The 15,964-nt window shown below is 43.0% G+C and overlaps 1 protein-coding gene across 1 annotated transcript in view; it reads right to left on the minus strand.

The window, feature by feature from the left end:
* Positions 1 to 8,771, minus strand: part of TMEM164 (transmembrane protein 164) — a 133,766-nt gene extending 124,995 nt beyond the window's left edge. The window contains exon 1 of the mRNA XM_082263777.1: positions 8,363 to 8,771. Within this exon, the coding sequence (XP_082119903.1) occupies positions 8,363 to 8,761 (399 nt within the window). The 5' untranslated portion in view covers positions 8,762 to 8,771. The remainder of the gene's footprint in view (positions 1 to 8,362) is intronic.
* Between the last annotated feature and the right edge of the window lie 7,193 nt (positions 8,772 to 15,964).

Genomic DNA, 15,964 nt, shown 5'->3' on the forward strand with positions numbered 1-15,964 from the left:
AAATTGTTTTGATTTTTAAAGTTTTTATTATTGGGAATATTATATAGCAGGAAGTGAAAAATATATATATTTTTTTTTTTTTTCAGAATGGTCGCTCTTTTATTGTTTATAGCGCAAAACAATTCAATTGCAGGGGTGATAAAATACCACCAAAGGACAGCTCTATTTGTGTGGAAAAAAGGACATAAATTTTATTTGGGTAAAGCGTTGCATGACCACGCAATTGTCAGTTAAAATAATGCAGTGCTGAATCGCAAAAAATGGCCTGGTCATTAAGGGGGACAATCTTACGGTCAAAAGTGGTTTAAAAAAAAAAAAAAAAAAAAAAAGGCTTCCTAACTTTTTTAGCTGGCTCCTGGATTCAAAGCCCTGTCTTAAAGTGATTGTAAAGCTTTTTTTTTTTTTTTTTTTTTTTTTTTTTTTTTACAAACTCTCTTTTACAGGCCAAGCCTGTAAGCAAGGGGAGAGGAGCTGTTACAGACGGGACAGCGCTGGAACGAGAGTGGCCTTAGGTAAATGTTTAAGGCTCTATTCACACCTTGAAGCACGGGCAGATTTGCTGCGATTCTGCCTGTTATTTGAAAGCACCAAGGTGTGAATGACAAATCGCAGAATGCATATTTGAGATGCCATTCATTTGAATGGCACCAAAAATCGTGGTGAGGTTCTGCAACCCGCATCGCGTGAAGCTTGTCGTCCAAAAAAGTTCAGGAGCTACTTTTATTTTTTATTGCAGGTTTTTCAGTTTTACAAAAACTGACAATAAAAAAGGTATATAAACACAGTATATAGGCACAGTCAGGAACATAAATATATGGAGGTCTTTAACTTTCAGCTTTTCCATTATACTTGGACTTCCAAAAATGTTATTCAGGCTCAGCATTGAAGATTATGGTTTAACTGCTTCCATTGTAAAAGGAGTAGGAACCCTATTGTTCTGGAAAGACTTCATACGACATCCGAGCAAGAAATGGCTGGGCTCCAGTGCGATCTGTCACCCGCCACTGGACACAACAGATGACTGATCGGTGTGCCGGCCCGCTGCCGGTAACACATGCTCAGTGTAACCAATCACAGCAGATCACATGACAGTTGTAAACAATGAATAGCTTCCTTTTATGCCATTAATTGTATACAATTGTGTTGCTAGCTGTGATTGGTCAGAGTGATCACATGGTACAGACAGGGCCAATCACAGTTTATTTCTGCCATGTGATTAGCTGTGACCAATCACAAAAATATACAGTGTCTATACACTGTCATTCAGTAAACATATTTGCTTATGGCAGTGAAATTCATGGCTATACACAATTATAGTAGGTAAAAAATAAATCCTGATCAATTCCCCCAGAGTGGTACAGTGGTATTATGGTAACACTGTATTGCTCTGGTCTCAGCAAGCAAAAAAATAAAAGCACACAACCCCTTTCTTCATTTTCTAAAAAATTGTGACAAAAAAAAAAAAAATATATCACCATGCCTCTTACTAAATACCTCAGACTGTACACTTTCCAAAAAGGTAGTTTAGAGAATATTTGTACTGTCCCGGCGTTTTCAGGGCTCAAGAAATGAGATTTTCAGATATACATATATACGACTCTATAACTTTTCTACGGAATAAAACACTGTTTTGGGTTATTTTGACCAAAGAAATGTAGCAGAATACATTTTGGCCTGAAATGTATTAAAAATATTAATTTGTAAAATGATCTAACAAAGAAAATGCAGGTTTTTTTCTTCAAAATTTTAGGCCTTATTTTGTTTATTAAGAAAAAAAAAAAAAAAAACAGCGGTGATTAAATACCACTAACAGAAAGCTTTGTGTGGAAACAATGATAAAATGTCATATGGGTACAGTGCGGCATGACCACGCAATTGCCATTAACAAAGTGCGACAGTGCTAAAAGCTGAAAAATGAGCCTGGGCAGGAAGGGGGTAAAAGTGCCCGGTACTGAGGTGGTTAAAAGGCCTTTTTGTTTTAGAAATGCCCAAAAGAATAAGGATAACCAATAGTACCATAGGTAGAGGTTTACTAAAACGAGTGCGCACAGATTCTTGTGCAGCGGTGCACAGAAACCAATCAGCTTCTAGGTTTTGGTCTAGGTGAAATGAGAGCGGTGTCCAATGAATGGGTCCAGCATAAAGATCCTGGATTATAGATTACATTTATAATTGTCCTCCCTAGCCCATTCACACAAACAAGTTGTCTTAAAAAGGTACGTTAAAGCACGATTGACTGTGCCATGCATTTATAACAACACCCCATTACACCTGCTGTACAATGCTCCACAATACACACAGCATGTGCCGTCAATGCTGCAGGTGTATTAAGGTGTGACATCAGCTCATTAAAATGAATGGACTGCCTTAACGCATACATACAAAACATGTGAACGTATCAGAGCGAGACCACCTACAGTGACAAGGGAATGACAGTACATCTGGGAGTACAGGTGTCAGGGGATTCATCAGAACCAAATGATCAGATCACAGGATGATGCCCGGTTTCACCCAACACCAAGGTTTCCTGATTAAAAGCATGTTGGATTACCCCCACATTACCACCACCGACCTCCTCCGATCTCCATTTAGATCAAATCAGAGGATCAGAAACATTGTTGTCCGCATACAATGCACACACTGCTTCCTCCTCAGGTAGGAGGTGGGGTTTTATGAGGTACAGGTAGGATTAGGGAGGTGTATGTACAGGTAGGAGGTGGGGTTATATGAGGTGTAAGTAGAGGTAGGATTAGGGAGGTGTATGTACAGGTAGGAGGTGGGGGTTATACGAGATGTAGGTATAGGTAGGATTAGGGAGCTTTATTTACAGGTAGGAGGTGGCATTATACGAGGTGCAAGTACAGGTAGGAGGTGGGGTTATATGAGGTACAGGTAGGATTAGGGAGGTGTTTGTACAGGTAGGAGGTGGGGTTATATGAGGTGTAAGTAGAGGTAGGATTAGGGAGGTGTATGTACAGGTAGGAGGTGGGGTTATACGCGGTGTATGTACACGTAGAGGCAGGATATAGATATATATGAGGTGTAGGTACAGGTAGGATTAGGGAGGTGTTTGTACAGGTAGGAGGTGGGGTTATATGAGGTGTAAGTAGAGGTAGTATTAGGGAGGTGTATGTACAGGTAGGAGGTGGGGTTATACGCGGTGTATGTACACGTAGAGGCAGGATATAGATATATATGAGGTGTAGGTACAGGTAGGATTAGGGAGGTGTTTGTACAGGTAGGAGGTGGGGTTATATGAGGTGTAAGTAGAGGTAGGATTAGGGAGGTGTATGTACAGGTAGGAGGTGGGGTTATATGAGGTACAGGTAGGATTAGGGAGGTGTTTGTACAGGTAGGAGGTGGGGTTATATGAGGTGTAAGTAGAGGTAGAGGTAGGATTAGGGAGGTGTATGTACAGGTAGGAGGTGGGGTTGTACGAGGTGTATGTACACGTAGAGGCAGGATATAGATATATATGAGGTGTAGGTACAGGTAGGATTAGGAGGTGTACAGCTGTGGCTAAAAGTTGAGAATGACACAAATATTAATTTTCACAAAGTCTGCTGCCTCAGTGTTTTTGGATCTTTTAGTCAGATTTTACAATAGTAAAACTGAAGTATAAGCATTTCATAAGTGTCAAAAGCTTTTATTGACAATGACAAAGTTTATGCAGAGTCAATATTTTTAATGCTGTCCCTTCTTTTTCAAGACCTCTGAAATTCACCCTGGCATGTTGTCAATCAACTTCTGGACCACATCCTGACTGATGGCAGCCCATTCTTGCATAACCAATGCTTGGAGCGCGGTGCACCCTGGTTATTTTCTTCGGGGGGACGAGTGAGCGGTCTCTGGATAGGGGGCGGTGCACTGTAACAACAGGTTCCCAACCCCTATGTCTTTTGGACTGGTGGCGATCCGTCAGTCCGTCATATGGGCACTGCGCAGTTTGAGATCGGGCCCGGCGTACCTCATCTCACCGGAAGTGACGCCGGGTTGGAGCCAATATAAATAGACGTGACCGCCGTTATGGCGGCAGACCGCAGGATGCTAGCTGGGACAATTACCGAGCAGGTATATCACTAACTCCTATATCTATAATCCTATTACGACACAACTTTTGTTTGAGTCTCTGCATCTAATGCTAGCGCTCTCCCAATGATAATGTGTTACAGGTCCAGCAACCCCTTCATTTACTCTGTGACTTATCTATATCTTGTCACAGCCATAGAATAACCTTAAGTTAAGTTATAAGAATAATATTCCTTGAGGCAATAGACCCTTTATTGATGAGTGCATATGTGCCATCTTTGCCTAGTCTGTAGCACAAATACAAGGACTCAACAACATCAATAAATATCAGTTTTGTGCATAGGTCTCTTTGGGTATACTGATAGAGATTATATATATATATATATATATATATATATATATATATATATATATATATACACATACATACATACATACACTATATATATATATATATATATATATATATATATATATATATATATATATATATATATATATATATATATATAGTATACATTGCTGGTTGAGGAGTACCACCATTTCTTAAAATAAGTCTCACAACTGCTGCATTTATGTCCCAAATTTCCTTGCGGCCAACTACCATCGTGTCTGCTATTTTAAAGATATCGTTTTGGTATGATAAAAGTTTTTTCCTACCTTTACTTTTATATTACACATAAATGGGATGTTTCTCTAGTGTCACTGTTTATGCATGTGGCCAAAACACAACTTATTCATGCGTTACGATATTTGTTTTTTCCTATGTTTTTTTCCCTTTTTATTGTTTTGGCTCCCACACTTGTCCCCCCGATGGATGTTTCTGGGTTCACATGCATGTCTCTACATGATTTTTCCAATTCTTTCATGGTGTTGGTGGGTGACCCCTTGCATGCACGGTTGAATAGTGGTGATGGTCATTGACTCAGCGAAGATATATCTTTAATGTATTCAATGCATATACACTGTAGTAAATATCTCTACTTTTGGTGTACTAATGTATTTCTATAATCATCTACCTATATAGAGCTCTAATTACTACTACAATTCCTTTATATGCCCCTGAGGAAGCGCCAGCGAAACATGTCGGGCTACTGTTGACCAATTGGCCATTCTGGCAGGATCAACAAAGGAGTAATATATATAGGAGCATTGTACAACATATTTTATATTTATGTCTGTGTTTATATGTTTGATTCCAATTTTGTATTTGTATACACTTTTGGCATTTATATGTGTTTAGCATTAATAAAAATTTACAATTTTATAAATTTAGTGTCATTTTAAATTATATGTACCATTAAAGTCCCCTCCAAATAGCTCTCTAACCACTATGTGGTAGGACTTTTTTAGTCCAGAATATAGAATGCTTGGAGTTTGTCAGAACTTGTGGGGTTTTTTTTTTTTTTTTTTTTTTGTTTACCCGCCTCTTAAGGATTGACCACAAGTTCTCAATGAGATGAAGGTCTAGGGAGTTTTCTGGTCATGGACCCAAAATTTCGATGTTTTGTTCCCCAAGTTACTTAGTTATCACTTTTGTCTTATGGGAAGGTGCTCCATCATGCTGGAAAAGGCAATGTTCATCACCAAACTGATCTTGGATGGTTGGGAGTAGTTGCTCTCAGAAGACGTTTCTGTCCCATTCTTTATTCATGGACTGTGTTCTTAGGTAAAAATGTGAGTGAGCCCACTCCCTTGGCTGAGAAGAAACCCCCCACACGTGAATGGTCTCAGGATGCTTTACTGTTGGACTAACACAGGACTGATGGTAGCGCTCATATTTTCTTCTCTAGACAAGGTTTTTTTGGATACCCCAGTCGGAAAAGAGATTCATCAAAGAAAATGACTTTACCCCAGTCCTTAGCAGTTCAGTCCCTGTACCTTTTGTGGAATATCAGTCTGTCCCTGATGAGTTTCCTGGAGAGAAGTGGCTTTTTTGCTGCCCTTCTTGACACCAGGCCATCCTCCAATGTCTTTGCCTCACTATGCGTGCAGATGCACTCACACCTGCCTGCTGCCATTCCTGAGCAAACTCTGCACTGGTGGTGCCCTGCCCCCACAGCTGAACCAACTGTAAGAAGACGGTCCTGGCACTTGCTGGACTTTCCTAGGCACCCTGAAGTCTTCTTCACAAATGCAGCGGAAATTTTATTTTTTTTTTGGGATGAAGTTAATTTTCATGGCAAAGAGAGACTTTGCAATTAATTGCAATTCATTTGATAATTTTTCATATGATTCTGGAGTAAATGCAAATTGTATCATAAAAACTGAGGCAGCAGACTTTGTGAAATGTAATATTTGTGTCATTCTCAAAACCTTTGGCCACGGCTGTAAGTACAGGTAGAGGTGTATAGGTAGAGGTGGTCTTAGAAGGTGTAGGTACAGGCAGAGTTAGGGTTATATGCGGTGTAGGTACAGGTAAAGGTGTAGGTACAGGCAGGGGTAGGGTTAAATGAGGTGTAGGTACAGGCAGAGGTAGGCTTTTATGAGGTGTAGGTACAGTCAGAGGTAGGCTTATATGAGGTGTAGGTACAGGCAGAGGTAGGCTTATATGAGGTGTAGGTACAGGCAGAGGTAGGCTTATATGAGGTGTAGGTACAGGCAGAGGTAGGGTTATATGAGGTGTAGGTACAGGCAGAGGTAGGGTTATATGAGGTGTAGGTACAGGCAGAGGTAGGCTTATATGAGGTGTAGGTACAGGCAGAGGTAGGCTTATATGAGGTGTAGGTACAAACAGGGGTAGGGTTATATGAGGTGTAGGTACAGGCAGTTATATGAGGTGTAGGTACAGGCAGGAGGTAGGGTTATACGAGATGTAGGTAAAGGTAGGGTTATACGAAGTGTAGGTACAGATATTGTAGGAGGTGTAGGTACATGTACTGTAGGTACAGGCAGAGGTGTGGGTACATGTACTGTAGATACAGGCAGAGTTATGAGGTGTAGGTACAGGCAGAGTTAGGGTTATTTGAGGTGTAAGTACATGTATTGTAGGTACAGGCAGAGGTATATGACGTGTAGGTACGGGCAGAGTTAGGGTTATATGAGGTGTAGGTACAGGCAGCATTAAGGGTTATATGAGGTGTAGGAGGTGTAGGTACAGGCAGCGTTAGGGTTATAAGAGGTGTAGGTACAGGCAGCGTTAGGGTTATAAGAGGTGTAGGTACAGGCAGCGTTAGGGTTATAAGAGGTGTAGGTACAGGCAGCGTTAGGGTTATAAGAGGTGTAGGTACAGGCAGAGTTAGGGTTATATGAGGTGTAGGTACAGGCAGAGTTAGGGTTATATGAAGTGTAGGTACAGGTAGAGGTGTAGGTACAGGCAGAGTTAGGGTTATATGAAGTGTAGGTACAGGTAGAGGTGTAGGTACAGGCAGAGTTAGGGTTATATGAAGTGTAGGTACAGGTAGAGGTGTAGGTACAGGCAGAGGTAGGGTTATTGGAGGTGTAGGTACAGGTAGAGGTGTAGGTACAGGCAGAGGTAGGGTTATTGGAGGTGTAGGTACAGGTAGAGGTGTAGGTACAGGCAGAGGTAGGGTTATTGGAGGTGTAGGTACAGGTAGAGGTGTAGGTACAGGCAGAGGTAGGGTTATATGAGGTGTAGGTACATGTATAGGTGTTGTAGGTAGAGGTACATGTATTTTAGGTACAAGTAGAGTTGAGTTGTTGTAGGTACATGTATTAGGTGTTGTAGAAGAGGTACATGTATTTTAGGTACAGGTAGAGGTATTGTATAGATGTTGTGGGCAGAGGTACATGTATTTTTTTAGGTACAGGTACATGTATAGGTGTTGTAGGTAGAGGTACATGCATTTTAGGTACAGGTAGAGGTGTTGTAGGTAGAGGTAAAGGTACATGTATTTTAGGTACAGGTAGAGGTGTTGTAGGTAGAGGTACATGTTTTTTTAGGTACAGGTAGAGGTACATATATAGGTGTTGCAGGTAGAGGTACATGTATTTTAGGTACAGGTAGAGGTGTTGTAGGTAGAGGTACATGTTTTTTAGGTACAGGTAGAGGTACATATATAGGTGTTGCAGGTAGAGGTACATGTATTTTAGGTACAGGTAGAGGTGTTGTAGGTAGAGGTACATGTTTTTTTAGGTACATGTATAGGTGTTGTAGGTAGAAGTACATGTATTTTAGGTACAGGTAGAGGTGTTGTAGGTACAGGTAAAGGTACATGTATTTTAGGTATAGGTAGAGGTGTTGTAGGTAGAGGTACATGTATAGGTGTTGTAGGTAGAGGTACATGTTTTTTAGGTACAGGTAGAGGTACATGTATAGGTGTTGTAGGTAGAAGTACATGTATTTAGGTACAGGTAGAGGTGTGATACTGACCTGTAGCATGGTGACCACGTGACAGGGATTTAACAAGTAAATGACAGTCCTGGTGGCGAACTTAAAGCCGACCTCCACCCCAAATGTCAGGCAGAGCGTCACCAACAAGAGGTTCTTCCCCAGACTGTCCGGCCGGTCGCACACAGCGGGCAGCCCCCCTTCCCCGTGCTTGTTGCGGACGATCCTGATGAGAGACAGCCCGATCTCCCCCGCGGACACGATGAGCAGCACCAGGCTCTCCACAAGTCGCTGTGTGGTCGGTAGGAAGGAAGCACATTCGGGCCCCCCATTACCGGCCAGGCTGGGGTCCACACCTCCATATAACCAGTCCGAGTAACGGGACATGCTGCCCTCCCTCAGCACACCCAGCACGGCTCCGATGCCTTCCTGTTGAAACATCAACTGCACGGCCCGGGTACCTCCGAGAAGCAGGGACAGGGAGGAGCGGGAGGGGGCGGGGCACTGCTGCTAGGAAGAGAGAACATCCTCTGCATCCCTTTGTATGTGCACGAGCGATATGCCTTCCTGCCATTAGGTGGCGCTGTACCATTTCGTTTAGGATTAATAGAGATACGGAGGCCAGAAAACAGAGAGGGGGATATACCAAGGCTGGACCAGCTATGCACAGTAACCAATCCACTCCTAGATTTCATTTTTAAAGTGTAACCTAACAACTTGAAGATAGAAGCTGATTGGTTACTATGCACAGCTACTCTAAGTTCTTTCTGTTCCAATTTTATCTATTCTCACCCATTAAGGTTGTTCATGTTGTTTTAAAGCAAAAATTTAAATCTATAAAAAAAACAGAGCCCCCATGTAAATGAAATTATTTCATAGATACACGCAAAAGTAAACCCATTCCAGATATTATAATGTGGAGATATTATAACATTAAGAAGTGTCTTAGAAGGGAGAGGGGGCACTATGTAAAGAAGAATGGAGGGTATGACAGTGGGCAATATGTAAAGAAGAATGGAGGGTATGACAGTGGGTAATATGTAAAAAGAGTGGAGGATATGAAAGTGGGCAATATGAAAAGAAGAATGGAGGGTATGACAGTGGGCAATATGTAAAAAGAGTGGAGGATATGAAAGTGGGCAATATGAAAAGAAGAATGGAGGGTATGACAGTGGGTAATATGTAAAGAAGAATGGAGGGTATGATAGTGGCCACTATGTAAAGAAGAATGGAGGGTATGACAGTCAGCAATCTGTAAAGAAGAATGGAGGGTATGACAGTGGGCAATATGTAAAGAAGAATGGAGGGTATGACAGTGGGCAATATGTAAAGAAGAATGGAGGGTATGACAGTGGGCAATATGTAAAGAGGAGTGGAGGGTATGACAGTCAGCAATATGTAAAGAAGAATGGAGGGTATGACAGGGGGCACTATGTAAAGAACAGTGGAGGGTAGGACAGTGGGAAATATGTAAAGAAGACTGAAGGGCATGACTATGTAAAGAAGAGTGGAGGGTATGGCAGTGGCCACTATGTAAAGAACAGTGGAGGGTAGGACAGTGGGCATTATATAAAGAAGAATGGAGGGTATGACAGGGGGAAATATGTAAAGAAGAGTGGAAGTTATGACAGTGGGCAACATGTAAAGAAGAATGTAGGGTATGACGGTGGGCAATATGTAAAGAAGAATGTAGGGTATGACAGTGGGCAATATGTAAAGAAGAGTGGAGGGTATGGCAGTGGGTAATATGTAAGAAGAGTGGAGGGTATGACTGGGTGCAATAAGTAAAGAAGAGTAGAGGGTATAACAGTAGTCAAAATGTAAAGAAGAATGGAGGGTATGACAATATGTAAAAAGAGTGGAGGGTATGACAGTGGGCAACATGAAAAGAAGAATGGAGGGTATGACAGTGGGCAATATGAAAAGAAGAATGGAGGGTATGACAAGGGGCAATATGTAAAGTAGAGTAGAGGGTATAACAGTAGGCAACATGTAAAGAAGAATGGAGGGTATGACAGTGGACAATATGTAAAAAGAGTGGAGGGTATGACAGTGGACAATATGTAAAAAGAGTGGAGGATATGACAGTGGGCAATATGAAAAGAAGAATGGAGGGTATGACAGTGGGCAATATGTAAAGAAGAGTGGAGGGTGTGACAGTGAGCATTATGTAATAGATAGAGAAGTGTCTGCAGGAGAGGGTGTCAAAGTGGGCAGCATGTGCAGAAAGCAATACAGATGGTATGATGAGGAGTGATGGAGGAACTTGACTGGCCAGCACAGAGTCCCGACCTTAACATGACAGAACACCTTTGGGATGAATTAGAGCAGGTACTGCGAGCCAGGCCTTCTCGTCCACATCAATGCCTGACCTCACAAATGCGCTTCTGTATGAAGGATCAAACATTCCCATAGTCACACTCCTAAACTTTGTGGACAGCCTTACTAGAAGAGTTGAAGCTGTTATAGCTGCGAAGGGTGGGCCAACTCAATATTGAACCCTACAGACTAAGACTGGGATGCCATTAAAGTTCAGGCGTCCCAATAAGTTTGAGAATATTGTGTATTTGCCTTTAGTACTGTATATTAACCCAATAGGCTAATATAAAGTTATTTCTACAGGCTGAAAGAAGAAAATGACAAACGCCTTTATAAAAAAACTTTTTTATGCCCAGTGTGTATGAGGCCTCTCTGCTGCTGGTTGTCAGACGTTTTTTATTTACTGCCTTGAATCTCCCCTGCATGTTAGCCTATGTGTCTGCGCACACACAGGATTTTGCAGCGTTTAGTGACGGGGGCTTTTAGAAGCAGAAAAAAAAACACTGCAAGTGTGTAAAGCAGTAGCTGCGTTTTGGCAGAAAAAAAATGCTTGCGGCGCATTGATTGTTAATTCATTTCAATGGGCAGAATAAGTTAATATTCTGGCCAATCAAATTAATTAATGCCAAAGAGCTCGACGCCTGTAAACACACCAAAATGCATGTTGCATACTTTTACAAGCGTCATGAGTTTTTTTCTGCCAAACGCTTCTGCCAGGAGGAAAGGTAAGATTTTACTGCAAAAATATCTTTTATAAAGAAAAGGTCAGTAAGGTCAGTGACGTAATCTTCTGGCAGCAGATATTATGCTTTTTTGATGAAAACACTCATTTGTAGTTGAAAATCAGCATTTATGCAACCAGTTTTTACGCAGCTATCGTCTTCTTTTTCATTGTCAGTACACAGTGGGTATTCTAAAGGCTGCACACTCTGAGAAACACTGCTATGTAACATATTATGGTATGTTGCCATGGCACTATCAGGAGACTGTGCGAGAGCTGTGATTGCCACAGCTATTATTGGAGATGGAGCTGTAAAGATAAATAAAAGGGCGGAGCTGTAAAGAGAAGTGGGAGACAGTGAGACGTTTTCTATCTGGGTTTAACTCAAGTTTTACCTTCAAAAGGAAATCGGCCTGGAGAAAAAAAAAAAAATGGAAAAGTCAGCAGCTACAAATACTGTCATGGCGCTGTCTCTACAAATACTGTTGCTGCTGACTTTTAACCACTTTACCACCGGAGGATTTTGCTGTCCTACGTCCAGGCCACTTTTTGCGATTCGGCACGGTGCGAATTTAACTGACAATTGCGCGGTCGTGCGATGCCGTACCCAAATAAAATTTACATCCTTTTTTTCCCACAAACAGAGCTTTCTTTTGGTGGTATTTGATCACCGGTGCGATTTTGACTTTTTGCGCTATAAACAAAAAAAGAGCGTTTATTTTGAAAAAACAACAATATTTTTAACATTTTTTTATATGAAATCCCCCCCCCCCCCAAATGTAAAAATCTAATTTTTTTAAAATTTTTGGCCAATTTGTTTTCTGCTACCTATGTTTGGTAAAAAAAAAATCGCAAAAATCGTATTTTGATTGGTTTGTGCAAAAGTTATTGCGTTTACTAACTAAGGGAAAGATTTCTGTCATTTTTGGTGGTTTTTTTTTTTTAACGCGTAATGGCGGCGATCTGCGTTTTTTTTTTGCAGGACTGCGACATTGCGGCGGACAGATCGGACCCCTGACTGACATTTTTGACACTTTTGGGGGTACCAGTGACATTACTGCAGTAATCAGTGCTATATATATGCACTGTTACTGTAAAAATGACACTGGCAGGGAAGGGGTTAATTTTATTGGAGAGGGAGGGGTTAATGTATGCCTAGTGCTTACTGACGTGTGTGGGGGGAGGTGACTGTGTGACACAAGGACAGATTGGATGTTCAGCTATGCTGAACACTCCGATCTGTCACTCCCTGTCACTTAGGAGATCCGCCCGCTCTGTTTACACAGGCGGGCGGATCTCCAAACTAGATTCCCCGGCGATCGGGGAAGAGCAGCGGCGATCGCCGCCACTCCTCCCCTGGCCCGACTCCCGCTGTGACTGAAAACAGCGGGAGCGCGCCTTCGGCGGCGCGTGAGCGCCGCCTACAGGGGGAGGAGTCCAGCGACGTAGGTCTACGTCGCTGGACGGGATCGTGCCACATTGCCGCAGTAGCAGCAATGTGAGCGGTCCTAAAGTGGTTAATATACAGACACTTACCTGTCCAGGGAGCCCACGATGTCAGCACCCCAGCTGATTTTCAGATCCACTGCCGGGTATTGCCACTGCCATTCTTTCTAAGGGAAACTAGCAATGAAGCCTTTCAGCTTCACAGCCGGTTCCCTACTGCCCATGCGCGAAGAACGCCGCGCATTCTCATAGGTTCGGCGGTGGGGGAAGGAGAAGGAGTACGGGACCTCTGGTGGACGGCGCCGAGATGCTGTCTCCTGGAAGTGGGGAAGGATACCTGTCAAAAACAGGTACCCCCCCCCCCCTGAAAGATGCCAAAGCTGGCACTAGAGGAAACAAATGAGCGGAAGTTCAAATTTTGGGTGGAACCCCGCTTTCAGTTTTGCGTTCCTTTCAAAATCACTGCAGGTAACATCTAAACCAGCTTCTCCTGCTCATTCTGCTCTGATAACATACTGTATACATGTGTAGGGGTTTGCTGTACTGTAAGGTCTGAATTTGTAAATAGCTTTTGTTTGTTGATTACCGGCACAGATTACATTGTTTATGTAACTTCCCGTCTCTGGGTTGTTGGGTAAAAACCCTGGAAGAAGGAAGTGGTGAGAAAGAGAAGTGGACACATCATGTAAACATACATGAGCATGAACTGCATTATTGCAATAGTGTATTTTATCCAGGCCACAAGCAGACACTGCTATGCAATTGTTCCTGTGTTCTGGCTGTTTGCAGTGATACTAAAGTCTGTTTTTTTTTTAGTTAAAAAAAAAATTTATACTTACCTGCCCTGTGCAGCGGTTTTGCACAGAGCAGTCCAGATCCTCCTGTTCTTTGGTCCCTGTTCTGTGATCCTGGCCCCTCCCTCCTGTTAAGTGCCCCCACAACAAGCAGCTTGCTATAGGGGCACCCGAGTTGAGCCACAGCTCCCTGTGTCGATTCAGCCTTGGAGATGTGGCCCAGCTCCGCTCTTTTTCTTCTCATTGGCTGGCTGATTTTGATTGACAGCAGCGGGAGCCAATGGTGTCGCGCTGCTCTCTCAGCCAATGAGGAGAGGAGTCCTGGGCAGCCAAAACACTCCTACAACATCACTGGATCTAGATGGGCTCAGGTAAGTATTAGGGCGGCTGAGAGGGGCTGCTGCACACAGAAGGCTTTTTATCTTCTGCCTCTACAATTCCTTTAACTAGAGCTGATCATACATTTTTGATCTGAGTTGATAGACTGGATTTTACAAACACTTTTACTAGGTTCACACAGGTGATTCCTAACAGGCAGGGAGGGAGAGAAGACAGCACATTACACATAAGAGCTACTCCGAAAATAAGCCCTACTGTGTCTTTTGGTGCCAAAATTAATATAAGACCCAGGCTTATTTTCAGGGAAACACGGAAGTAACTGGTTCCCCTACTCCTACAGAGCCAGGCAACATGCATACTCCACTTGCATTCAAACACAAGAAGTCAGTCCCTTGGCTTTGTTTTTATGTTTTATTAGGGGTAAAACTTTGGATGGTGTGAAGGGATTTATGGGATACCTAACTTGAACCAGAGAACAACAACAGAGGGCAACTTCCTTCCTCTGTACAAAAGATCATGGACTACATTCCTTCCTGTACACACAGTCTTGTGGATCAGTAGCAAAAGTCCATTACAGACTAGGAGCTCTTAGCCCCTCTTGAAAATAGCACAAAAGTGAACTGCATGCAGGAGTACATCCTTTCCTATTTAGAACTGCTCCCAGCTCCACTGCTTGCAGGTAATACCAGCTCTCCTGGCTGCTGCACTTAAGATCTCCCAGGGCAAGGTAACAGAAAGGTTAAGCACAGTGTTGTCCTTTTAGAAAGTTTGCTCATGTGGCAGTCTCTCCTCTTGAGAATCCCTGGGTGTGCTGATGTACTCACTCTGTCCTCCTTCCTCCCATGGCTCTTAGGCAAGAGTCCTGTTCAAACCACTCTGCTGAATGGATCTTCCTTAGCCAGCCCGAGCCCAGGCTGGAAAGAGGCAGCCCCTACACCTAGGGGACCTCTCCTAGGCCACCGACAGCCTCCTCAGCACTCCATCTTCCACCAGACTCCCCTGCTAGCATGACTCATTCATATTTAAGGGATGGCCTAGCCACCCTGCCAGGACAGTACGCCAGGGGATTGACCAGGTTCACTCAAGTATGCAGATCAACTTTCCTGGCCTCTGCCCACTAACTTCTCACCAGAGACCAGTGGCGAGGGTCCCAGGGTGGGGTTAAGGGGCCCTTCATGATTTATTGCATCGAGGCCCTGAAGGCTCTAGTGACGCCTCTGTCTCCTGTGGCTGCTCTAAATTTGTACTGTGACCAGGGCTTTTTTTCAGCGGGAACGCGGGGGAACGCAGTTCCGGCACCTCCAGTCTGAATGTATGCAATGGCAAAGGGGTTCTGGGGTCAGTGGGGTGAGCTGAATGGCCTATTGATGCTGGCTGCTGGAGGATCTATTGTTGCTGGGGTGAATCTATTGTTGCTGGAGGGCATTTTGTTGTGGGGGGGGCTATTGTTGCAGTGAAGGATTTATTGTTGCTTGGGGGAACTATTGTTGGGGGGGTCTATTGTTGCTGATTCCAGGGGATCTATTTTACTGCTTTTCTAGTTATCATTAACAAATTCTATACAAATTACCTAGAACCACAACATGATACTTGGTTCTGTATTCTCTAAAAGGGGGGGTACTGGGAGGTTGGTAGGGGGTGAAACCAAAGGACAGCGCTCGGAGGTGGGTAGGGGGTGGAGACAAGGAGTGACTCCGAAGAGGGGAGTACCTGCACCTATTCACGGAGAAAAAAAAAAAAATAAGAATAAAACCTGACTCTGATTACTTATTTTTGTGTCTGTTCAGAGGGGAAATCTGTCCATCTTCGTAGAAAAACTGTCCCAGAACATTGCAAACTTCTACACGTGGTTTTCAGGAATACAGACGCATGGTCTTTAAAGCAATTGCAGAATCATTGGGGAAAACTCTGTCTGATTTGTGACTAATTGTGTTGCTAATTTGCTTGATATACAATATATTCCTATTTGTCAGGGTTTCATTGCTGTCTGTCTCCCCCTTAGGCAGATTCACTTATCTCTCATTG

The sequence above is a fragment of the Pelophylax lessonae genome (assembly GCF_965119305.1).
Source record: "Pelophylax lessonae genome assembly, chromosome: 7".
Classification (NCBI taxonomy): Eukaryota; Metazoa; Chordata; class Amphibia; order Anura; family Ranidae; genus Pelophylax; species Pelophylax lessonae.